General features: G+C 48.2%; 1 protein-coding gene across 3 annotated transcripts in view; it reads right to left on the bottom strand.

Annotated features, from left to right (window-relative positions):
• The window catches only part of SORBS1 (sorbin and SH3 domain containing 1), a 189,983-nt gene that overhangs the window by 94,014 nt on the left and 70,004 nt on the right, over nt 1–25,965 (bottom strand). For 2 of the 3 annotated variants that reach the window (XM_030335628.2, XM_030335629.2), the window contains exons 3-6: nt 24,982–25,036; nt 18,452–18,520; nt 13,356–13,484; nt 3,808–3,920 (exon numbers count right to left, since the gene is read on the bottom strand). In XM_030335628.2, coding sequence (XP_030191488.1) covers nt 3,808–3,920; nt 13,356–13,484; nt 18,452–18,520; nt 24,982–24,991 — 321 coding nt within the window. In that variant the 5' untranslated portion in view covers nt 24,992–25,036. Of the gene's footprint in view, nt 1–3,807; nt 3,921–4,041; nt 4,069–13,355; nt 13,485–18,451; nt 18,521–24,981; nt 25,037–25,965 lie in introns of all 3 variants that reach the window. The other variant, XM_036064312.1, reaches the window with a different exon arrangement.

The following is a 25,965-nucleotide window of genomic DNA, read 5'->3' as shown; positions in this document are numbered from 1 at the left end:
TCCCCACTCCCATCCAGCCCACCACCGGGCACAGACAATCCCACAGTGGGTGCCCAGCCTCACACTCCTGGCTTAAGCCCAAAGCTCTGGTTCCAGGCTGAGAGGAAGGTATAGATCACATCTCATTCCCTTTCCCTCAATACAGCTCCTAGCTCCTCCTTGGGTCTCAGTGGGGCAGAGGAAATGGAGTAAATCTCCAGAATGACCCTCATGTCAATGAGAACCATCTGGCAATCAGTGGAAATTAGACCATAAAATGAGGAAAGTTTATTCTCCTTGTGTTATGGATTAAATGTATGTCCCCCAAAGTTCATATAATGAACCCATAGCCCCAAGTGATGGTGTTTGGAAGTGGAGTGAGTAGGAGAGGAGATGGGGTTATGAAGGTGGGGTCCCCATGATGGGATCAGTGTCCTTATAAAAAGAGACTAGAGTTCACTCTTGCCCCACCAGGTTAGGACACAGCGAGAAGGTGGCTGTCTATGTGCGAGGAAGAGAGCCCTAACTAGGAACCACATCAGCTGGCACCTTGGTTTTGGACTTCCCAGCCTCAAGATCTGTGAGAAATAAATATCTGTTGTCTAAGACACCTGACTATGGGATTTTGTTACAGCAGCCTAAGCTAAGACACCTAGATTTTCCTCACGGGTTCCTATCTTCAAAGACAGTCCAGTACTAGAAAGCCGGAACATCATCTAAATTGCACCGGTGAAGTATAGTAAGTTTGGTCAATACTTAGCAAATGGGTTATGACCAAAAGCCGGGAGAGTGCAAGGGTGTGGGTCTATCTGGGGGTTGTTTTTTATTTTTTGTGGAGTGCAGGTAGCAAGGGGAAGGGATACTAACAAGGGTGACTAGGTAAGAAATCAAGTTTTTTTGAGTCTGGATTAGAAGATCAACCCCAGAAACAGTAAGCAACTCATAACAAACTCAGTTTTCAAGCTACAGATAACCTGGATTGAGGAGAAACAATTTGGATATCCTAGGTTAACTTGATGCCTATCCTTTCCATAGGGTGCCCAAGACAGTGCCAGTGGAATGAGGCCATGTGGACCAGTCAAAAATACAAAACGAATGACCCCTCTTCAGTAGTTAGCAGGAGTAAAACCCTCCAGTTGGGACATACTTGGTTCCAGTGAACTTACACCGGAGGTTGGGGAGGTTGGGGCATGTTTCAAACCGAACAATGTTCTTTACAAATAAAGCACTTGAACCATCACACACCAAAGGGACTGGGGGTGAGTGGAGCGGTGGTTGTCAGGGAGAGAAGCAAAAGCCAATTTTGACTTCAGCTCAGAGTTACTTTTACTTTGAGCTCCAGTGTCCCACATGTGATTCTTCTTGTCCAAAGATAGAAGTAGGTTTCAGTGAGTTTTTAACTTAATCTGCTTTTGGCCATATAAGGTGCCAGGGCTGCATGACATCAGGCACAAGGCTTCCCAGGGCTTTGACCCTATAGAGAAGATGCCTCCCCAGAGTGTTGACAGTTCACCCTGAGCCAAAGGCCTTCCTGTCCCAAAGAAGGAGGGAGATAGGCATTGTCATTTTACATGGAAGGAACTACTTTCTGATTTACTGTAAACACTGTATGAACTACAGAGGCAGCTTCCATTCCTGCCCAGCTGGCTACTAATGAAATTCCCTTCATCCCTGTAGAAGGTGGGGGCAGTGAAGAAATGGAGCTGCTTGAAGAATCAGATATGTTCCTAGCATATACAGTTCCAGAAACTGCCCATTTCTGCCTCCACTGAAGACCACCGTGATGATGCTGTCAGAGGGAGGGGAGCCTGGGTTCCTCGTTACGAGAGGTGAGGAGAGCAGCAGGTCCAGGACAGCAGAAAGAAAGGCAGCATCTGGGAGCATGAGAAAACAGGATTCCCCTCTGGCCCCGGGGTCTCCCGGACCCCAACTCATTCCTTATAAGGAGATGCCAGGCCTGTGGGGCTCTAAGAGCTATCTTCATCTGAAACTAAGCCGGGCAGTCCCCAGCCCAGCCCAACTTGGTTCTGTCTAAGCCAGCATAGTACTTACAGGTCTGGCAATGGCTCTATGGACAAGAAGTCATTCTTGCATTCAGAAAACAAATCCAAGAAATAATGTATGACCTAAAGGTTCTTGAAAGTTGGGTGGCCAATTGTACACTGAATATACAGAACAAAACCTCCATATCAGCAATTTGCCAGGTTCTCTTTAAGACACCCCAGTTAAAAAAAAAATTCTTGGAGAGTGACAAATAAGAAAATATGCTATCTGTAGGCGATATGATAGGAAATTCACCATTATGATAAAGTTCACCCTTATAAACTCCTTGAGGGCAATGTTTAACATCTTGATCTGAACACAGTGAATGCTCAGTAAAGCTGTAGTAAATAAACGTATTTAAGAGGAATTTTTATTTACTTCACGTTCTCAAAATGATCTCTTCAGAAGAGCTAAGAAGCCAAAGGAAGGAGAGAGTTAGCCTTTGAACTACGTCACTGATAGGGGAGGAAGATGTGCTTCCACATTTGCCTTGAATTAATCAGCACCATCTCCTAACTCAGACAGAGCCAGCTCTATTCACGCCTGAGACTGCAGAGACAGAAGCCTGTCTCTGAGAGACAGGCAGCGCGCTCACACACCGGGGAAGGTCTCGGAAATGGAACATCGATGGCAAGTCATTTACTGGACAGCTGTGTCCTATAAGGGCATCATGAGGCACACCTGCAGCTCGGGTTCTAGCCAGTGGCCTTGCGTGCACGTGGCTGTGCCTACGGGAGGCGAGCATGGCGGGAAGGTTTAGCGGGGCTGCTCGGCGACACCTCTAAGCCCAGAAAGCCAGGGTCTGCAGAGAGGAAGGAAGATGTCCTCTCTGACTTGGTTCCATTTCAGGGGCCAGTGCAACTTTATGCCCTCAGGAGCAAGAGGATCATCAGACAAGTGGGGTGGGATCCGGGGCGGCATTTGGAATGCCCAGGCTCCTGGTGAATTCTGGGAGCACCTTCGCGCAAGGCAGGCCCAGGGACGGGGACCACATGAGGAACATATTCCCACCACATTTTTTGGAGCAGTACAGTGTCCTTTAAGAGAAAGGATGGCTCCATCCCACGGATGTTACTCCTCTGTAAAAAACACTCTTCACTAAACTAAACTAAAACAGGATCTATTCTTTCATCAAAATGGCAGAGTAGTGACAGGGAGAGGAAGGAAGAAAGATCAGGAAAACAACTTAGGGGAAAGACTTAAAGCAAAATGATCCCTTCTCCAAGTTGTGCGGGGCCTGGGGCGGGGGTTGGTGTGTTCTTTAGCAGATCAGCACGAGGCAGTTGAGGCTGTGCTGTTCCGGCCATTCAGACGTCCGTCTGCCTGCTCTGGGCCACTGGGTTTGGGGCTGGCCACAGCTACCCAATCGTGATCTGTAAGCCTAGAGTTGCTGGAACTCTTACAGCAAATAAATGCAATAAACACAAGAGCGTACTCTTTGATTCCAGAGTTTTTAACCCACCAGGCTCAGACTCTTCCCCCCCTTACTCAGGGCTAAATGCATTCCCTCTTTCAGAACATTTCCACATACATTTCAAACCTAGAAACATTGGGCTCACACTTCCTATCCCCTGGTATAGATCATCCTCATCCTCTGCTGTCCTTGAGCCCCAACTTTTCTCTATCTCTGGTCCTTGCAGAACTTTTCCACAGTTAGCCAAAAGTGTGGCTCAGATCCCAGTCCGTTATTCAGCTGGGCAAGCAGGAAGTCATGAGCGCAGGCTAAAAGACTCAAGAACAGGTGCCACTCACCAGTCCCCACCCCACCCGTGGGCACAGGCCTACCTGGGGCTTGTCGGAAGAAAGGTTGGGATGCACACTTCTGTAGCCCTTGGCAGCAAGTGAGGAGGGCTGGGCGTTTCCATTGGCATCAGCATTGGAAGAGAGCCTCCACTCATCTGAGAGATGGGGGGAAAAAAAGAAAGAAACCCCTCACTCACAGGGAACACTCCCCGGTTCCCCTTTCATATAAGTCCCTGGTGGAAGGCGGGGGCAGAAAGAATGCAAGAGAAACCATACCTGCTGAGGGATTCTCTGAGTCCAGAACTACGTGTGGTGCAGAAAGGATGAAAACAAGAGAAAGGGGCAAACAGAAATGGTTACACTCGCAGGAAACAAGCATGTACTGCAGAGAAAGAGGAAAACCCAGCACCCCGTGGCCTGACACAAAATGCCCTCAGTCACGATGGCCTAATTACCATAGGAACCCACTCTAAACCATGATGTGCTCACAGGCGCTGACCTTTGAAAACACAAGGCTCACATTCACAGTAATGAAGAAACAATTGTTCCTTGACATTCTTATTTTACAGACAAAAAGGCAACAGAACTCTCCCCTGCCCTGTCCCTAGTAACTCCCATTCCCCTTCTCCATCCCTGATGTGGGCTCTGAATGACCTCTCCTCATTAGCAGGCTGGGCTTAATTAACTGACTCCGGAGAGGGAGAAGTAGATAAGCACTTTTTCTGTGGCTACTGGCAGCGGGGCTAGGGGGAAAGCATGATTTAAGCCCAGAGGTATCTGCTGTGATAAGGACTTTTTTTTTTTCCTCCTCTGCCTGCTTTCCTTCTTTCCATTTAAATGAGCCACATAAACATTTCAAAATCTAATCACCCTGAGTTTTCATCACGTGACAAGCCACCCATGTCCCCTTGTGGCTGGCTACCACCCTGACCTCAACTCAAATCCTGGATCCACCACCGATGGGCTTTGTGACCCTGAGCAAGTTCTAAGCCTATTTTCCCATCTGAAAAGTGGGGATAATGATATGCTTGCTTCCTAAGTGTTGCTATAAGGATTAAATGACATAATGCAGGAGAAATGCTTAGCACAGTGCCTGCCAGGGCTCAGTAAATGTTTGCTAGCTATCATCATCACCTTCCGCATCACCTCGTCTCTATGCTCTGCCCTCCACCTAGCCCGGAGGTCAGCAACCTTTTTCTATCAAGGGCCAGACAGTAAATATTTTAGGGATTGCGGGCCATATGGTCTCAGTCGCAGCTATTCAACCCTGCTATCCTAGCACAAAAGTGGCCACAGATAACATGTACATGAATGAGTATGGATGTATTCCAAAGAACTTTTATTTGTGGACACTGAAATTTGAATTTCATAGAATTTTCACATGCATATAATACTATTCCTCTTGTGATTTCCTTTGAACCATTTTCCCATTGTACTATTTTTTGTACAAAAATAGGCATGGACCAGATGTGGCCTGCAGGCCATAGTGTGCTAACCCCCTGAACTAGCCAAACCCTTAACTTCCTTCTTCATGTCCTGCATACTTTTTTTTTTAATAACTTTTAAAAATTTATTTTTTGAGAGAGACAGAGCACGAGCGGGGGAGGGGCAGGGAAGGAGATACAGAATCTGAAGCAGGCTCCAGACTCCGAGCTGTCGGCACAGAGCCCGACGCAGGGCTTGAGCCCACGAGCTGTGAGATCATGACCTGAGCCGAAGTCGGATGCTCAACCCACTGAGCCACCCAGGTGCCCCGTGTCCTGCCTACTCTTCTCTTACCCTCTAGCGGTATAAAGAGGGACTAATACAGCAGCTGTCACAACCCAAGCCCCACCTCAAGGACTAGAGGTGGGCTTTCCAGATGTCGAGTGGAGATTTACCAGTGTTACTGAACACCATCTAAGGGCCAGACACCGTTAGTTACTTTTGTCCTATCTAGTACTTCATTTAGTGTACACGGCAAGTCTGTGAGGTGGGTGATCACTCTACTTCATGGACGAGGACAAGAGAGGCCAGCTTGCCCCACATCACATAGCTTGGAAATGCAAAGCAGCCAGCCTGGGTATCCCAAAGCTAGTGCAGCACTCTGCCCACCAACCACAGCCACCAACCCCCCCCCCTCCAACCACCTACATTCCAGGGAGGAGGTGGGAGAAAAGGTGTGGGAACAAAAGGCAAAGCGTCAGGTAAAGATTTCGAATGGTTTGCACCCGTGCACAGCAGTTCAACTGCAGTAGAATCACCCGCGTGCTTGTTAGCACAGACTGGAGGGCCCGACCCCCAGCGCTTCTGACTCAGTGGATGGGAGGTGAAGCCTTACATTTCTACCATGTTTCCCAGGTGATGCTGAGGCTGCCGGTCCACAGTCCATACTTTGAAAACCACGATACAAGGAACATTTGAAACACATCGTTTTTCTGGAAAACTGTTTCCCATTAACTGTTAACTATTTTGTACCCATTTTTGCTTTCTTTTCCCCTCTAAAATAGAGGGTTTTTTAAGTTTATTATTGAGAGACAGAGAGAAAGAGAATGGGGAAGGGGCAGAGAGAGAGGGAGAGAATCCTAAGCAGGTTCCAACCTCAGCATGGAGCCTGATGCAGGGCTTGAGCTCATGAACTGTAGATATGACCTGAACCAAAATGCTTAACGGACTGAGCCACCCAGGGGCCCCCCAAACAGAGGTTTTTATAATGTTTCTGTCATGTATTCTTTTAGTGGGTTGCTGGGTACATTTCTGCTACTCCCTTATGCATAATTCACAGGTATTTGTCTTCTCTTCCCAACCACATAGCTGGGGAATTTATCGGATTTGAGTTTTATGCACATTATTGCAATGTACTGGCTTCTGTGACCAAGGGCAGGCTGCCAATCACTCTGAACTTTCTTTTTCTCGTCTATAAAATAGGATCCTTACTCCATGGACACCACAGGGTTGCTAAAGATCCAGAGATCAGGCATATGAAGGATCCTAAAAGTGACCATTTTTAACACTCACTGTTGCATCCATCCAGATTCCTGGCCCAGAGATTTATTTGCACATGGCAGGCCCTCAAGCATGAAGTAACACAATATGATAATGGTTCCCCCCAACCCTGTATCCATCAACTTATACTGTCCCACCTTCCTAAGTTATTTCTAGCCCACCTTTGTCAAGCCATTCTGTCAAATGTATTAGATTTACACATACACTGAATATCAATAGGTTCTGAGTGAGGGGCTATCTGATGAAGGACGTGAGCTTTCTACACGGACATGGGGGCACATTACTTTGCCTGCTCTTTTGTTCTTGGTTGAGTTGCTTCTATTCAGGTGACACTGACAAGCAGATGCGTCATGGACAGCGGAGATGAGTCTGTCCCTCCAAAGCACTAGTCGTAAGGGGACTATCATTTTGGCATCCAAGTGTCTAGGTGGAGTCCTTGCTAACTGCACGTCCCACAACACAGGACAGCCTCATCTGTGAAATGAAGTATTATCTACCTCTTTTGAGTCATGAGGACTTAATGGAAATACCCGGCAGAAAGTATGTGCTTATTAGTAAAATTGGAATCCAAAACGTAAGGGAAAAAAGTTTCCCCACACATAGAAATGAGAGTTGTTGACATCTGCCATCTGATAAACAGCTTTGAGAAGGTAATATCCATGGAAATCAACCCACTTTTTCTTCTCATTTCAAGTCACAAAAACTGTTCCCCTCACCTTGCCCCAGAAAAGGCAATTTCCAGGACCTCTCTAGGCATTCCTCTCTTCCTCACTAAAGGAAGGCTGAATTTCCAATGTATGTCATCCTCTGTTACCTAGTCTTCTGAACCTTGAAGGTCGGCACCAGCCCACAGCCATTTGTATCCAAGTGCGGCAGGTGAAATTTTATATACATAACCATCAATTATTAGCTCGTGGTTGAGGAGACTGTCAAAATGCTTCTTTCAATAAATGTTACCTCAGAGCCCCTGAGCGGGGAGGAGGGCTTAGGAAAGTTGGATTCTAGGTAGGTTTTGTAGCCCTGCTGAGACCGAGCCTTTCCAGGAGAAGTACAGTTTATTTTGTCTTATCTTTTCCTCTATCTGTTTTTTATACATAATCTTTGCTGGCCTGTGGCCACAACCTCTTGATATTTTCTTTTATCTCATTCTGTGCTAATTTTATTTTGGTCTGCTCTGAAGCTGTTCTGCTGATCAGTTCTTAGGATCTCAGGATAACTTTTACCGAGTCAGATTCGATGTATTCTAGGAGGGTATCCCAAGAATTGTCACCAGTGGATCTAATAGTGTTCCAAATTTCATTTATGTTTATTTCTTTATTCCAGCTGTGTGGTAAATAATTTAACCTTACCCAGAAAGAGATCTGGCCTTTGCCATCTGCCTTCTGGGAATTAATCTCTGAATCCATAATGTCATCCCAATGGGAGCATCTTTGTGCCAGATCAATAATGTGATTCGGCGTGGGGACTTTGAGCCATCAAGAGCTCACCCTCGGGCTGGAGAGTGAGACTGGCCACATGAGCAGTGGATAAAAACTCTGGGCACAACAGCTCAGGAGAACTTCCTGATTGACAGTTCCATGAACATACTGTCACACCTCAATCCACACTCTGAACTGCAAATTTCCAAATGTCTTTTAGAAACTTCTTTCTAGAGGTCCTGTCCTTGCCCCGATTAACAAAACGTAGGGGTTGAACTGAATTTTGGCTTGTGGGTCGGAACACGGGGATTGATGGTCTTTAGGCTACATCAGACAGGAACTAATGCATCCTGACTCCCTAAGAGAGGTCAACAAAAGTCTCTGTGCTTGCTTCTTCCCTAGAGCTCACTTTGGACTTCTTCTCTTGGCTGATATTAATCTGTATCCTCTCCCTGTAATCCACCATAACCGTGAGTATATGAGTATAACAGCTTTCAATGAGTTGAGTCCTAGCAAAATATGAAACCTGAGGGTACTTTTTGGAATCCCTTCAATGAGCATTTGGTGTCAGAAATCACGGTGTTCTCTGGTGGAGTCTTTTCCTTCCAACTTCTTTGTTTGGCCCTAATTCTTGTACAGGCATGCATAGAAGAGGACTCTAACTCACTTTAACGGTCTTTAGCAGTCTTTAACTGCTTCCACGTCAATTTTCTCATGATATCTTTTTGCTACTGCCATTTCTGGAGCACAAACACAAGAGTCAAACCAAAGGAAATGAGTTGATTTACGCCCAAAGCTAATGTGGTAGTCAAGAATCAGGCAGGAAAGACTGGAGGCAACCGGCACAGAATTAACAAAATGTAGGGGTTGAACTGGATTTTGGCTTGTGGGTCAGAACATAGGGATTGATGGCCTTCTGGCTACACCAGACAGGAAGCTTGGTATCACACTCACCGGTTCATCAGGCTCCCTGTCTCTTCTGGAGTAACACTCTGACCTGGGGACACAGGTGTAGACTCCCTGAACCAACCAGGTCAATACCCAGACCTGGCCAGGCAATGATGGCCAGGCAAGGAAGCAGGGATAAGGTAATACCTCTCCCAGAGTCAGGGAGTCAGCACTAAAATTATTGCAGTTCTTTCTAGAAGGTTCTGATCCAAAAACCTAGGTCCACATTCACAGATTAGGAGGCTGGTCAGGAAGCCACGGTTGACAATCCAGAGTCGAGCTACCTCTTGAGGACAGGAGTCTGGAGGGTGGGTTTAAACCGGGCAACTCCTAGGACTCTACCACCCTCCACCTCAGACAGCACCTCCATCCTCCCAATCTTGGATGCACACGGCTCCTAAACCCACACTCTGAACTCCAAGTTTCCAAATATCTTTTAGAAACTCCTTCCTAGAGGTCCTGCCCTTTCCCCAAAACTTAGTATGTCAAACTGTGGAATTCAACATCCCTTTCTCTCCCTTCATAAAGCCACTGCTTCCATGAGCACCTCAGCCATCCTCCTAGTCAACCAGGGGAGGCACTTCCTTCTCAGCAGGTTCACATCTCCAAGCTCCTCAAACACACTGTACCAAGCCCTGCCACTTCATTCTTCCACATGCACTTTCCCCCTGGCCCTGGTTCTTCATTCCCGCTGCCCTCAAGGCCACCAACTGCAATTACTGGAAGGCTGTGACAGGCCTCCGGATGTGCATAACTAGGATGGTTGTCATCAAAGAGCACCTGTTGTGTGTCTGGCTCATGCTAGATCTTGGTGTGAAAGAGCTCACTGAATCCCAGCAACTCTACCAGGTCATCCCCATTTTATAGATGAGGAAACTGAAGCTCGCCAAGGCTGAATGAGTTGCCCACATCACAAAGATGGTAAGTGGCAGAGCTGAGCCTCAACAGAGGGCTGTGTCACTGCAGAACTAGACCAGGTCTCATAGGATGAGGGAGCTGAAGCAAGGACTGGAAACAGGAGCCACCTCTGAAATGTGGGTGTCAAAGGGTCACGTAAGGAAAGAAACCAGGACACAGGTGCTGGGCAGTAGCACAAGACTGGAGCTTCCAGTCTGGGCAAATGATCAGCAACCTGTAGATATACAGGGATGGAAGGAGGTGGTGAAGCCAGGGAGCGGGCAGAGAAAGGCAGACAGAGCAGCTGGGGCACAGATGCTGGCCCTGGTGATAAGGGAGGGAGCTGGACGTTACTGGACATCAGCTATCTGTGAAGGCACTGCGAGCAGGAAGCATGCCCTGTCGTTGGCAAGAGACACTCGCTGCCTCATATGTGCGCTGCTGGTCCGGGCTGAACGTGGCTGCCTACAGATGGTGCAGAAAATGGTTTGCCTGAGGTTTGTCGAGGCCCATGGACTCCCAGGCCCTGTGACAGGACTAGAGGCCGCTGCGGGGTAGGCAGGTCATCAGCCAGAGGCCCAAGCGGAGGGAGCAGGCAGGGATGAGGGGAGGGCTGAGGAGCCGCCTGGACACAGCCAGTCAAGAGTCCGCAGGATGCTGGTCCGTGAGCAGTACAGTAAGAGGAAAGGTCTCCAGCTGGGAGGTCCCATCCTTGGAGTCACATCCTTTTTTAACCTCACCCCAGTGTTAACTCATCCCAGCCTCTTTGGTACTTACTCTTCCCCTTACTCAAACCCAGCTTCTTCCTTCCACCCCAAACTGCCCTGGTGTGTAATCTCGAATCTGACCTCAGTGAATGGGATTCTGTTTGTGTCAGGTTAATCCCCAAACTTCCCAAGGTCATAGAGCATTTTGGAGCTAGGAAGCTTGGAAAGCAGCTTGCACAGGTCCCTCATACTTTACATGGTCTTCAAAGGTGTGGCTTCCCCAGTCGGAAAGCGCAGAAGTGGACTAGCGGCCCACGCCAGACTCCTCTGTTGCAGCAAAAGGACTTCTGTCCTCACCTAATGCACCTAGAATTACTCTCCTTTTCCTTCCCTTCTCCCCATTTCTCGCCACAATTCCCAGTGACTACTTAGTGCCTGGCACACAGACGATGCTAACTAAATGTCTGTTGGCTTGGAGCCAATGAACTCCACTTACCAGGAGGAAAATAATCTACTAAAACTGATTTTTACCTTGGAAGTGTGCACGACTGGGCTATCCCCTAATTCTTCAATGTATTTGCGTTTTCAAACAAGATCTTTTTTCACCCAAGTGAGTTGTCAGAATTCGTAGGATATAGAATTATTTGGAGACTAGAGAGCTTCTTAAAGTGCTCAAATCACTGCACAGCACTGTAGGCCCAAGCCCAAGACTACTGGGCGAAAGAGTAGCAGGTGTTCTATGTTAGTGCCACTCTATAACCACCAGGGGGAGCTCAAGGACCCTCTCCTCCTCCCATTCGCTCTACCTTTTACCACCAGAGAAAGGGCCCTGAGCTTGATAAGGTCATTTTATTGGGCCATGAGCTGTAGGTATGGTCTTTTTCTTTAAATTATCCCTTAGGATTGTCTCTTCCTCAAACATCCTTGGGAGCTAGATCTTCCCAGTTAGGCCTGGAGAGGCTGGATTAAGCTAGCCTTAGGAAGGAATTATTTTGCCTTCATTGCTTGGCCCTACCTTCTCAGGTATGGGTTCAGGAATATGAGGCCAAGAAGCTGCTTTCAACCAATAGTGCTGGCAGCCACTTATGCCTGCCCTGAGACCAGGGAAAAAGAAGCCCTCCACAGGGAGGCAACATTATCAGAACAGGGTTTGTGCTCAAACCCTAGCCTGGCCTAGTCCTTGGGCATCTGCCTTGGCGCTGGTTATAGGTGGCTGGGACAGGAAGTCAGTTTCCTGGGCATGACCCGGGATGCTGGGCACCAACCATCCCCATCCTACAGAATTCCATCTCATCACAACACACTGCTCCCCACTGCACCAAAAAGCTTGTGTGTCCCACTTCCTTTTGTCTCCAGTCCCAAGGAAGTGGACATTATCCTAATTCCTTTACTCCCTTCATTTCCATCCAGAAAGGAAGAAATCCCCTTTCCCTACAGCAGTAGCTTTCAAATGTGGTCCTTGGAGCAGCAGCAGCAGCAGCAGCATGACCGGGAACTTGTCAGAAATGTAAACCCTCCAACCCCACCTCAAACCTACAAGTGGGAATCATAAATCCTAAAGCTCTGGACTGGGACGCAGCACCCTGTCATTTTACTCCAGTGATTCTGATGCAGCTCCAATGTGAGAACCAGTGCCATGTGGAGGGCAGGGGGCCACAAAGCCAGCTGTCCCTGTGAAACCTCAATGTTTCTCAGTGCCCAGAACACTTTGTGGGGTGGGGGGGGGGTGAGTGAAGAGGGGCCCTCTAGAGCACCCTCTCTAGAGAGGTCAAAATAATCACAATCATAACCTACGAATAGCAGCTAAGGGCTTGTTCCATGTCACTAGGCAGGTGCAAAAACTTTACATCCTCCACGCTCACGGGGAATGCTGAGGCAGGTGCAATTATCAAGCCCATTCTACAGATGAGATCACTAGGGTTGAGAAAGTGAAATGTCCCGTTCACAGTTGCACAGCCACAGGTGGTAGAATGCCGATCTATTGGGTTCCCAGGTCCCAGTTCTCAACACCACTCTCTAGACACCCTGAACAATGGATCAGATGGGAGGTGGGCTGCATATGGGAGCTTCTTTTGTTTCCCTTGGCTCCTAGTGTGCAGGGGCCTCGGAATTGCTCTTCTGTTCCTGCTGCTTTGGCCCCACCAGGCTTGAGCCCTGCCCCACCGTTTTCCTGGGAGCCTGGCCAGTCAGGCACCTGCACTTCTCAGCCCCCCTTGGCTTCTCCCCTCCTACTGCCCCAGCCCTGCCTGGCCAGTTACACCCAGCTCTCAAAAGCGGGGATGGCCTTGCAAAACCTCCCTTGTAGCCCATCTCACCACTCCCTCCCATGCCCCTAAGCCACCTCTGTCCTCTGCAGAGCCATCAGCTCCCTAATGAGGTTTCTCCTCATCTCTGGTCAAAAGCTAACAAAGTGGTGGCCGCTGCTATGCATCTGCCTGAAGCAAGTGAATACCCATTAGTTCAGGGCACTGATCACCACCCACCACACATGGAGTGAGGTGTTGACCGTTCTAGGGGCCCCTGGGAGAGTTAGGAGACAGCAGATGAATTCGTACCTTTCAGAGCAAAAGCAGGAGGGCCTCCCTCCCTCCCAGTATGACTTTGAACAGCTACCCCCAGCACAGGGGTCACACACCTGGTTTGCTTTCATGTTGTGGGGTTTCCTGAGGGCTTGTGGGGCTGCTGCTTGGGACTTCCCTGTAGGAAGACGAGGCCCGGAGAGTCACCGCTCCCTTCCCAGTGCAGATTTTCGTTGGATCCATGTCTGAAAAGGAAAGGCACAAAAGAGAAGCCTGAATCCAAGGCTCCTGAAGGATTAAAGCCAGTAGTCAGCTAGCAACTCATTACAGCCAGAGAATGAGATGAACCTGCTTATAGCCATGGAAAGCCTTATGGTCAGTGTGGTGGTCAATGAAAATTAATTTGTGGGTGGAGGAGAAAGACGAATCCCATTTTCGGAGGTTTACCACACGTCATGAGGTTCGGGGAAAATGGAGGCAACAATGAGTTCTGTGTAAGTTATAATCATCAGCTGAAAACATTTCAAAATGAATGCAGGTTAATTCCTTTTATTAGATGAGGCTTGGGCTGGTGAGCAGACTTCTGACCAATTAGTAAGGCACAATTCAAGCAAGAGCTGATGAGAGATTTCTCAAGCTTCCAGACCATTCTTCTTACAAAAGAGCAAGCTGGAAACATTGGGAATCAAGTTGTTCTGGGGAGAATCACTGCTCCCTGCAGTTCCCCATTGGAAAAAGAAAAAGGAAAAGGAAAAGAAAATCTTCTACCAGCAAGTCAAGACCCTTGAAATGATGACAGGATATGCTGCCTGTGGAGAAAGATCATGGGTAAGAGCCTCACATTCCAAACTTCATGAATTCACACCAAAGAAAACGACAAGAAGCGCTAAATCCTTCAGTGAACAGTGTTCACCGCACCCCCCGCTGAGCCTTCCCTGGGTCCCGACCTCTCCTACAGTTCACAATGGCCTAACAGCAGACCCAGGCCATCTTTCAAAATTCCATTGAGAAGGATTTTAAAACAGACCTCAGAAGATCTGGATGTCCATCCCTAGGAAAACCAGTGATGGGGAGGCCAGAAACTGATGTAGATCAATCACACAGTGCTAGAAAGCACGTGTTTCCTTCTGTGCAGCTAGAGCTGAACTGAATTCCACAGTTCATTTTTTCAAATTGCTCACAGCACGGCCTGGACCTCTGACCTAAAATTGTCAAGACTGCGATTATGTGGTAAGGCTGAAGGTGGGTGATGGGCAGGATGTAGGCTCAGACATCAACCCCACCCCATTCCCGTGCCAGGGCAGGGAGAAGCCTCTTCCCTCCTTCTTTCCAAGTCCAGCAGCCTCTTTCCAACAGCTCAGACGAACGACCACTGCGTGACAGGAGAGAGCAGACAGGAGAGAGCCCCGTCAGCACCTCTTCCCAGTGAGAGTGAAGCACAAAAACACAAAGTATGGCAGAGCAGGCGGCAGCCTTGGGGAGCATGCGACTTGTCCAACCCTGTCAAGAGGATAAGTGACTGATGTCGCAAAACTACTGGGAAAACTGATTCATGGTCTTTTCAAAAAGGATGAGCAGCAAACTGACAAATCCAGCCATCCTAGGTTCCCAGGTCCATAACCAGATCTGCCCAACTCCCGAAAGCCCCACTGGGATAAAGCGCCACCTCACTTGTCTCACTTGTCCCGTTTGGCACAGAAGGAAGCTACGTGCCAGAGCAGAGAGCTGAAGGGCACCCTCTCCTTGGAGAGGAGGTGCAGTCGGGGGTTGAGGAGGAAAATGGCCCAGCAAGCCTCACAGGGGTGCATCTAGGTTAGGTATCTAAGGCAGCTGCTTCAAGTTCAGCCCAACTCAGAGGTTCCTTCTGGGGATACATTCATTCTCGGGGAGACTGAAGTTTTAAATAAAATACTGGGAGCTGGAAGCCCCTCTGCAAAGCCACGTGCCTCATGTACCTCCATGTATCACATACCTCATGTACCAAAGACCCAGGGCAGAGTAAATGATTAGCCTCTGGACTGACCCTTCTACTAAAGAGAGGAGGGGCAAGGCACCTGTCAGTTCTTCTCCAGACTTGCTGGCTCACAGACACACACACACACCCACACACACCCACACACACACGAAGAAAGGAAACCAGCCAAGGATGTGAGAGGGAATAAGGATTAAGCCTTTGAGTCTTTGTTAGAAGGAAAGAAAGGAAAAACATGCATGATAAGCTAATAAAAGAAAGAAAGAAGGAAAGAAGGAAAGAAGGAAAGAAGGAAAGAAGGAAAGAAAGAAAGAAAGAAAGAAAGAAAGAAAGAAAGAAAGAAAGAAAGAAAGAAACCAACCCAAGAAAAGATACCTGGAGGGAGTACCAGGCCTGAAGAGCTTTTCACTGTCTTCACGGGAATTATTTTAACAGCAGAAATAGAGCGTGCACGTAAAGGGTCGGCAGTTGCTGAAAACACAAAAGGGTAAATGGTGTATCCAGAAAGAACATTTGGGAAACACTCAGGCAGTTGAGGAACTGGGCAGGGACAATAGGAGGAAGTCGCCCACACGAAAAGAACAATATGAAGAGCAGTAGATGCGGTAATTTAAAATAACCTGCTTTCCCTCTCCAGGGTTCCATGCCAATATGGCAGAACCCTCCCACCGTCACCCATACGCAGTTGGTCAGTGTTCATCTGTGCCTCGTGCCACAGCAGGAATGTGCCAAGGCTCTGGACAAAGAGATTTCCAGACACACAGATGGCCTGGCACACAGAGGAAGGGAGAGCACCCAGCGTCCAAGGGGCCCCTGGGAGAATAATGCCGGGGTGTCTGTGCTGGGGGCAGGGCCGTGAGGAGGAGAGCTCTGGCTCAGGCCCCAGATGAGCGGAGGAGGGAAGGGAACAAGCTGCTGAGCTGCCTGGTCCTCTCAGACACCACAGCTGCTTCCCCACCATCACAACTTCCGGGGTCCTGTGTCTGCTCTCACAACCATGGTCCTCTGTCCCCGAGCAAATCAGAACCTCCATCTGTTGGGCAGCAGATGGTCTTGCTCAAACCGGCCTTTCCTGGACAAGAGGTTGCCAGGTGTCCAGTGCGTGCTCAAGGCTCTGGGAAGCACCCACGGATGCAGCCCAGGATCCTGACAGCCAGCATGTGGGTAAGAGAACTAGGATGGCTGCCTGGGATGTGGCCAGGGATGTGTCCTTATATCCTGGGTGCTCATACTTCTCCATCTGCAGGCTGCCCTGCACGCCCTGTGTCCCCAAATTCTGGAGTCTCGATGGTGGGCACATCCCCAAACCTTCCTCCTCACGATAAGCCTGTTGGGGGGCCTCCCCTCACCCTCTCGCCCTAATGGCAGCAAATAGAGATGGGAGCTCACGTGTCATGGCACCAATGTCACCCCAATGAGCAGCACTCCGAGGTCTTATGGCCCCAGATCTACATAATAACTGGGGGTGAGGCTGTTTGGGAAGCAAGATGGTCACTAGTGCATCAGTATCACGCAGGTGAGCCTGCCTGGGGACAGGAGGGATGTAGGCACCTCGACCTTGGAGAGTTCACCTTCCAGTCCATCATGCTGCTGCTTCATAAGGCGGTCACATAGCATACGGCCATCAACAACTAAGTAGATAATAGCAATATTACATGTATTAAGATGCTTTCACAGCAATCCTCCTGCCTGCTCCTTATGACCACCTGGGATTTTTGTTACCATTTTCAGAGGAAAAAGCAAGAGGCTCGGAGCTGCTCAGAGTCATCCAGCTTTTAGGTGAAGAGGCTGGAGCTTAGATGTCCTGGCACCTGGTTCAGTGACCTGTTCAGTTCCCCCAGGCCGCCATGATCACCTTCAGGTGACATCTGCTGCCTCCTTTCCAAATGAAGGTTGAGTCTTACCGAGTTGAGAGTGGAATCCACCTGCCACCCTCTCCCACACCCCTGAAGTCTCCTCTACTGATGAATTCACGGGGATGGGGTTGGTAGCCCCACAGGTTTTCTAAGCATCAGGGCCCAACCCCTCCCCATGCTCACTGGATGCTTAAACACACCCCTGGAGCCATGCCACAGGCACTGCCCCTCAACGCTCCCAAGCGTAACTTAGCAAGATTGTCCAAGGCCCTGAGAACATGGACCCACACCATGAGAGAGGGGTGGTCGGGGAGGGAAGCAGGGAGGCAAGGAGCACAGAGCAGCAGAGGAGATGACCCCCAAACCAACTGGGCCCCCCCCATTCCCCATCTCCTCCTGTGGTCTATGCCTTCCCTTCCCGGCTGCTCCTCCTGACTTTACACTTTGCCTGGTCTCAAGAGGAATATTCGGCTGAACCAGAAGGAAATTACAAAGGCCAAACGTGTCACTTTCTGAAATTATTCTTTGAGAGATGGTGCATTTTGACTTGAATGCTCAATGACAGGACTTTTGCCCCCTCTCATTGATACCACAAAATGTATTGGGATGAGCACAGATGGAATCACTAAAACCCCGAATTTGAAGCAGGAATAAACACTGCTTAACATCTAATTCCCTCATTTTCTAGATAAGGGCACTCACATCCATAAAGACGATGGACCTCCCGAGATGTCTGTCTGTGAGCAGCAGAAGTAAGGTACTTCACCACTCTGCTCACGACACACTGCAGAAGTGACATGGGAGCCTTGCTGCCCGGCTACTTGGGCAGCCACGTTGAGACACTGACCATGAGAGACCACAGGGCAAACGGGACCTCAAAGGTCATCTTACCCATAATTCACTTCACACTTAAATCTTTTGTCCGAAAATGTTTAAAACCTGAAAATCGAAGACGCACAGGAAACTAATGCCACTGAAATAACTTATTGCAGCATTAGAGGGTCTTGCCTCAGGGTCAGGACTGTGAGCGTGTCACTATTTACCGTAGGTGAAGGTAAAATGCGGGGTGAGAGAGACTTCAGGCCGATAAATGCCATTCACACCAGGCATGACACAGGCCTCAGTCGGTGTACTTGACCTGTTGTTACTCACATCTTATGAGTGGGGGACAGGTTTTAACATGTCACCTCACAGTGGAAAAGAGCGACCTTGGAACCACGAGATGCAAGAACGTGCTCAATGTTGGCGTGAGAAACAGGTCTCCAGTTCATGACCTGATTCGACCAGTGACTGCTCATGGCAGGCCAGTGGCCCAGGCCCAACATACTCTGCTCCATGTAGAACTGCTTTGTGGTACCAGCCGGGCTTCCCCTCAAGACCTTACCTTTGTCCTGCCCATTGCTGCCTGGCGCCAACCCGTTCACCACGGCTTTAGAAACACCAACATCACATTCTGAAAGAGACACAAAGAGCACAGGCTTGGGATTATGTGCCCCCAACATTTATTGAGTCCTGCTGATGTGACATATGCTGGGACAGGCAGGCTTTCTAGGGGCCTGAGGAGGGCCCCCTTGGGCACCACGGGAGAACTCTGAGCATGTGGTGTGGCTTGAACCAGGAGAGAACACAAAAGGTGTTTGGGGATGAGAAGATGACAAACTCTCCTGCCTCCCTGCTGTGGCTTCATTTCTGACATTAGAAAAAAAAAAAAAAAATCTGCCTGGGGGACCTGAGTGGCTCAGTCATTTAAGAGTCTGACTCTTGGTTTCAGCTCAGGTCATGGCCTCATGGTTTGTGAGTTTGAGTCCCATATCGGGTTCTGTGCTGACAGTGCAGAGCCTGATGGGGATTCTCTCTCCCTCTCTCTCTGCCCCTCCCCCACTTGCTCTGTCTCTCTCAAAAATAAATAAATTTTTAAAAAATAAAATAAAATAAAATAAAATAAAATAAAATAAAATAAAATAAAAATCTGCTTAATTCCCTCAAAATGGTATCTCCCGAATGACAAAAGCTTAGCTGCTCACTGGCAAGCCGACTCGAAGACTAGCTCAAGCGCATCCCTGGGCATCCAGAGTGAGAGCTGTCAGCAGACAGAGACCTCAGGTTCTTTGACACCTTCCTTCACCCCACACCCACATCTCCGGTCACCAAAGGCATGCTATCCCTCCCCTGCAATGTCTCTGGACACCGCCCCTCCTCACCTGCCCACTATCCCCCATTGAGGCTCTTGGGTTTCTGTCCCGGAGATGACACGGTTCCCCAGCCACCGCCTCCCCACGCCCCACCTCCATTCTGTCCCTTCTCTATGCCCACTGCCAATCTACGTCTGGAGAGAACCGTCTAGCTCCTGATCTAACCATGGCCCTTTCCGGGTTAAAGAGCCTCAGGGTGCAGGACAGATGAAAGCAAAATGGCTCAATGCAATAGTATCTTCTTAAACCCCTCTACTGTAAGTAGAGGGTATTTCACCTCTGTTTTGAAAATGAAAATATTGGGATTTAGTCTGGGAATTCATTCATTTAAATTATTTCCATGAAGAAAAAGAATGTATTCCAAATTCCCCCAAATGCACAAATGATTGTTAAGAACCTAATCTTTTAGTAAGTTGGATGACGTGTACCTTGGCCTACCTGATTATATTTAAATTAACTGACCTTTCTGATAATTAAAAGCAAGCAAACACACAAGCCACAGTGGCCAGCAGCTACCTCAAGGGACAAAGCCTGGGCAGCTCAGCTTGGATTCTGGGCTCTCCAGCCACTGGTCCCAGCCTTTCCCTGCTGCGTTTCCCTCTTCAGCTGCCTGCCACCCCTGTCTCCTCACAACAACCCCCCTCCCCCCCGCACCTCCCACCACCAGTATGTCAGATACTTCCAGACCTGCAAGGCCCATGCCAGGAATGCCTCCTCCTCTTTCCTTACCTTGGGGAAATCCCATGCATCCTTGAGGCTCACCTCAAACGTCACTTCCTCTAGGTCAGCTAAGACGTTTCTGAGTTCTGCCCAGCTGGAGGCACTGAGAGACCCCAGCTACCCACCGGCAGCCTAAGCCCCCACCAAGTCCCCCCTTCCTGAATTGACAGAGGCAGGCCCAAGAAGGCAAGCAGGTGGGCAGACAGAACCTGCCACCCTGAGACCTGTGACCAGCGCGCTTGGAGTGACCCCACCCCCGCCCCCCCGACAGCAACGGAGCCACCAAGCCACAAACAGAATCATAACAGCTATGGCTTTTTATTTATTTTTGAATATATTTTTAAAGTTTATGTATTTATTTTGAGAGAGACAGAGACAGCACGAGTGGGGAATGGGCAGAGAGACAGGGAGAGAGAATCCCAAGCAGGGTCTGTATTGTCAGTGCAGAGCCCGATGTGGGGCCCAAACCCAAGAAACCGTGAGATCATGATCTAAGCCAAAACCAAGAGTCAGACACTTAACCGACTGGGCCACCCAGGTGTTCCTTTAATATTTCTGAGAGAGAGAGAGAGAGAGAGAATGCACATAAGAAAGAGGCAGAGAAGAACGGACACAGAGGATCCAAAGCGGGCTCTGCACTGACAGCAGAGAGCCTGATGTGGGGCTCAAACTCATGAACTGCGAGATCATGACCTGAGCTGAAGTCAGACATTTAACCAACTGAGCCACCCAGGCGCCCCAGCTATGGCTTTTTAAATATCTATTTGCTTGGATCTGAGGTTCCACGCTAAGCATTCCATAATTAGCATCTCATTTTTATACTTCAGACCCAGTCCCTTGGAGCTAGGAGTTAGGGACTCCTATCTTATAGGTAAGAAATTTGAAGTCCACAGAGGATGCCAGGCCTGCCCAAGATCACTAAGCTGCGGTTTGAATTCAGGTCTGCTCCATCCCACAGGGCATCTTCTTGACCCCAGCAGGGATAAACATTTTTGATTTTTTAAAATAAAAAATGTCTCCTACATATTCTATAAATACAAACTAAATATATTCTATATGAAATAGCTTATATGCTATTTCCCCAAATGCTGGGCCTGAAGCCCTGTCCCAAATCCCAGTAGCTCATCTGGCTGAGACTGGGTCACCTACCGAGGCTCTCAACAATCAGCCTCACTGACAGGCCAGCCTGGATGCTCCTGGATCCAGACCCAAGCAGGGCCACCACCCCTCCCCGCCAGCAGCCTAGACCTCCTGACTCTGGCCCGTAGGTTCTGTCCTGCTCACTGCCCTGTCCACCTACAGATGAAGGGAATTCTCCCAGATGCCATTATCTCCCTCGCACCTACATTTCAGGGATGGGTGGAAGGAGGGCGTTGGCAAGAAGGCCAGAAACTGAAGCTGCATTACCCCACTTGTTCTTTCTGTAACTCTCCCTTCCCCGTGCACCTGCCCCAGTTCGTCTTCACTGTCTCCTTTCTGGAGCCGTAGGCCTTGCTTCAGGCCTCCCTACGCTAGCACTGGGGCAGCCTCTGAGCTGCCACCAGGCCCAGCCCCACGTATTTCCTTTCCTTTCTTTCTTTTCATTAAATATAGCCAGACTTGAAGAAAATATGCAAAATAGTTCCATCGCCTCAGATTCAGACCTCTGCGACATCGTGTATTGGTGTCCACAGCCTGGGTTTGCCTAAACTTCACACTACACACTAGCTGGTTATCACAGGTAAATCATGAATCTCTCAGGGTCTCAGTTTCCCCATCTACAGAATGGGACTGGTACCTCATGCTCATGTTTGTGGGTTTGCCAGGAGGATGCAAGGAGATAACACGAGCAAAGCACTTCCCTCAGTGACTGGCAGCCTCCTCCAAACTCGGAATAAAAAGAATGCATATATATATACAATGGAGTATTACTCGGCAATCAAAAAGAATGATATCTTGCCATTTGCAACTACATGGATGGAACTGGAGGGTATTTTGTTAAGTGAAATTAGAGAAAGACAAATATCATACGACTTCACTCATATGAGGACTTTAAGAGACAAAACAGATGAACAAAAGGGAAGGGAAGCAAAAATCATATAAAAACAGGGAGGGGGACAAAACAAAAGAGACTCATAAATATGGAGAACAAACGGAGGGTTCTCCAGAGAGAACAACCCCTGGAGGGGTTGTGGGAGGCAGGATGGGCTAAATGGGTAAGGGGCACTAAGGAATCTACTCCCGAAATCGTTGGTGCACTATATGCTAACTTGGATGTAAACTAAATAAATAAAAATATTTTTTTAAAAAAGTGCCATCATTTTCATGCTTCTCTTTCCACCAAAGGTTAAAACTAATGTTTTCTACACAGCTGCTTTCTTCCTAACGATCTATTTCTTTTTAATGTTTATTTATTTTTGAGAGAGAGAGAGAGTGTGAGCAGGGGAGGGTCAGAGAGAGGGAGATACAGACTCTGAAGAGGGCTCCAGGCTCTGAGCTGTCGGCACAGAGCCAGATGCGGGGCTCGAACTTAGGAACAGTGAGATCATGACCAGAGCCGAAGCCCGACGCTTAACCGACTGAGCCACCCAGGTGCCCTTCATGATCACTTTCAATAGTGGCATAATATTCCATCAAACAAATGCACATCAGGAACCTGCTCACTCCCCACCTTCGTGCGGGTGATGTTTTTGTTTCCTCTGAATTAAGATGGAAATTCCCAAGAGTGAGATTATCAGGCCAAAAGGTCCGGATTTTTTGGACTCTTTCTATGAAATGCCTTCTCGCACCACGCCTGACAGCGAACCTGGGAGAAGTCCCGCAGGCCCATCCTCACCCTCACCTTCCTGCCGGGCTCCTCCCTTCTTCCTCCTTCTACTGTTAAGCATGCCAGGAGCGGCAATGCCAGCTTAGGAGAACTCTGATAGAGCCAGAAATTTTACGGCAAAAGTTAAAAAAAAAAAAAGAAAGAAAGAAAGAAAAGTAAAAAATACATAAAAAATAAAAGCCCTGGCCTGTTTTAAATGACAGCAAAACCAAAAAGCCAAGCAAACAAAAAGAAAAAAAATGAGTTACAAAGCAGGAGCTCCTGGAGGTACCCAAGTCCACGTGGAGGGAAAAAGAAAGTGTGTGGCATCTGCATGTGCAGAAAAGCGCTCAGGGAATCAGAGACAAGTCGAGTTCCCCTCCTCTCAAGGAGGACACGTGAGCTGAACTGACAACGGAGGACCCAACCCTGCTGATGCCGCGGGCACAGTACTTGAGAAGCACTGCCTCGCTTCATCCTCACAAAGTCCGGGCGGGCCGGTGCTTTCATGATGTCCATTTCACAGAAGAGAATGCTGAGATGGCCCCCACGGGCCAGAGGCCATACAGTTGGTGTGAGAGGAAGCCAAGTTGAGGCCCTGCACTGTTCCACCTGGAGCCATCCTCTGTCCTAAGCACATGCTGTCCTGCACAATTTAGGATTTGGCTAACAGGGCACTGTGTGTCAATAAATGGAAAGGCTTTTTATTTTTTTTTTCTTCATGTTTATTTATTTTAGAGAGAGAGAGAGACCGAGTGCGGGGAGTGGGGGGTGGCGGGGAGAGGGAGACACAGAACCTGAAGCAGGCTCCAGGTTCTGAGCTGTCAGCACAGAGCCCGGCACAGGGCTCGAACCCACTAACTATGAGATCATGAACTGAGCCAAAGTTGGGACACTCAACTGACTGAGCTACCCAGGCTCCCGAGAAAGGCTTGTTTTTAATGGGCAGAGATTAGATTAACACTCCAGAGAGAATGCAGAATTAGGAGACCTTTATTCTTTTAAAGATTTATTTTGAGAGAGAGAGCACATGCGCACACGCGAGCGGGGGAGGGGCAGAGAGAGAAAGGCCCAAACCAGCTCTGTGCTGTCAGCACAGAGACCGACGCGGGGCTCAAACTCATGAACCGTGAGATCATGACCTGAGCAGAAATCAAGAGTTGGACGCTTAACCGACTGAGCCCCCCAGGCACCCCCAGGAGACCTTTTTGAATGAGCTACGACTTGGTCATCTGCCCAACTCCCCCTCAGCCTACAGGTCTCAGGGGGCTGTAGGGCATGCTCAGAAGCCAAGATGGGCCTTAGTCTCCAGATGGAAACTTCTCTGCCCTGAATTCTGGGCTGGAAAGCTGACAGTACTTGGCTACACAATGAGTGGGGACCTGTTCCCTTCTCTGTCTTCCCTTGCCCGTGCTTTCTATCCCGGCTCTAAACTAAAAATACTCAAAACTCGGGCTGGCGCCTGGGTGGCTCAGTCGGTTAAGCGTCCACCTCTTGATTTCAGATCAGGTCATGATCTCATAGTCATGAGATGGAGCCCTGTGTCCGATGCTGGGCGTGGAGCCTGCTTAAGATTCTCATTCTCATTCTTTCTCTCCCTCTCTCCCTCTCTCTCTCTCTCCCCACCTCCACCCCTCCCCTGTGCCCCCACGTGCACTCTCCCTCTCTCATAAATAAATAATAAAAATACTAAAAACTGTTCATTTCCTTAGGTCTTGTTACTACCAAAGGCATAGCAAAAATGTAAGCAAACTGCTGTTCCAGCCTCGATGAAGAAAACGTTAGAACAGCTCACTCCTTGGAGCAGTTATGGTCAATCTGTTTACTTTTGCTGTAGTCACTGGGATTAAATAATGCCACTGTGTACACATATGTCAACATTTATCAAGTTGTACACTCGAAATATCTGCAGTTCATTTTATGCCAATTGTATCTCAATAAAGTTGTTTAAAAATTAGAAATATATAAAAATTAGGACATAGCGCATGTGAAATGTAGATCATAGTTCTTAAGACATAATAGGTGCTCATTAAATCATTAATAACGAAGGTGATGGTAGCAATGACGACTTACAACAAAGCTTTGACGCTTATCCAGGTCTCAAAAAATAAAAAATGAAATGCATTTGGGGCCTTAAAAGTAGGTGGGAAATCTGGGTAAACCACCCAGTTTTGTAGATTTGTTCAGAAGAGAAAGACAGGATTTAAAGTGACTTACCAGAGCTCATGGTGGTAACAGGACAAGTCTTCTGCAACTGGGGCTCTGAACTGCTCTGCAGAAAAACAAACACCAACACAACAGAATTGAGGAATGGTGGGTTCACAAGAAGTCCCAATGGTTTACATTAAGAATGCAAACACCATACATAATCCTTGATAAAACAGAGCGGAACGAGGAGTCTCCTGGCCACGCCTTTAGTTCTTGGTTGGCTATGTGGGAACATGACGTTGGGCACGTCACTCAACCTCCTTGGCCTCCATTTTGTCACCCGTACTTTGTTAAGATACTATCCAAGACCTCTTCCAGTTCTAAGATTCTATTAAAAACCTCAAGTTCCATGAATGCACATGGATCAAGGAGAGGGTGAAGGAAAGAACCAAATTTTGTAAGAGGTAAAATCACAACAAAAACTGATTATCAAAGAATAATAAGCTACGTATATATAATGAGCTATATATACGTAGCTTATTATGAACAAGGAAATGTTCTTGATGCATCAAATATATTCATTTGATCTTCCCAATGACCCTACAAGGTAAGCACTGACACTGTATTAGTTTGCACAGATGAGGAGACCGGGGTACAGAGAGGGGCACAGATTGGTAGTGGAACCTAAACAGACTGACCTGAAGGTTGTGCACTCTGGGCCCCAAGGGTGGGAATGCATTCTACTTACTCACTCACTATGGTCTCCTCCCAAGTCTTCAGTAACCACTGATCTGCTTTCTATCACTATAGTTTAACCGTTTTTTCTAGAACATTTTACACATGGCATCACAGTGTACGTAATCTTTTGCAGCTGGCTTCTCTCACTTAGCATACCACAATTTGGGAATTAGTCACGTATGTGGGGGTCTATTTCTGGACTTTCTTCTGTTCCACTGATCTGACTTTAACCCATAACTAATTATCTGACTGCCCTAGCTTTAGCCTAAGTCTTGAAATCAGGTAGTGTCAGTCTTCCAACTTCATTTTTTCTCA

Source organism: Lynx canadensis, chromosome D2 (genome assembly GCF_007474595.2).
Source record: "Lynx canadensis isolate LIC74 chromosome D2, mLynCan4.pri.v2, whole genome shotgun sequence".
NCBI classification, from domain to species: Eukaryota; Metazoa; Chordata; class Mammalia; order Carnivora; family Felidae; genus Lynx; species Lynx canadensis.
This window is presented reverse-complemented; position numbering and strand designations above follow the sequence as displayed.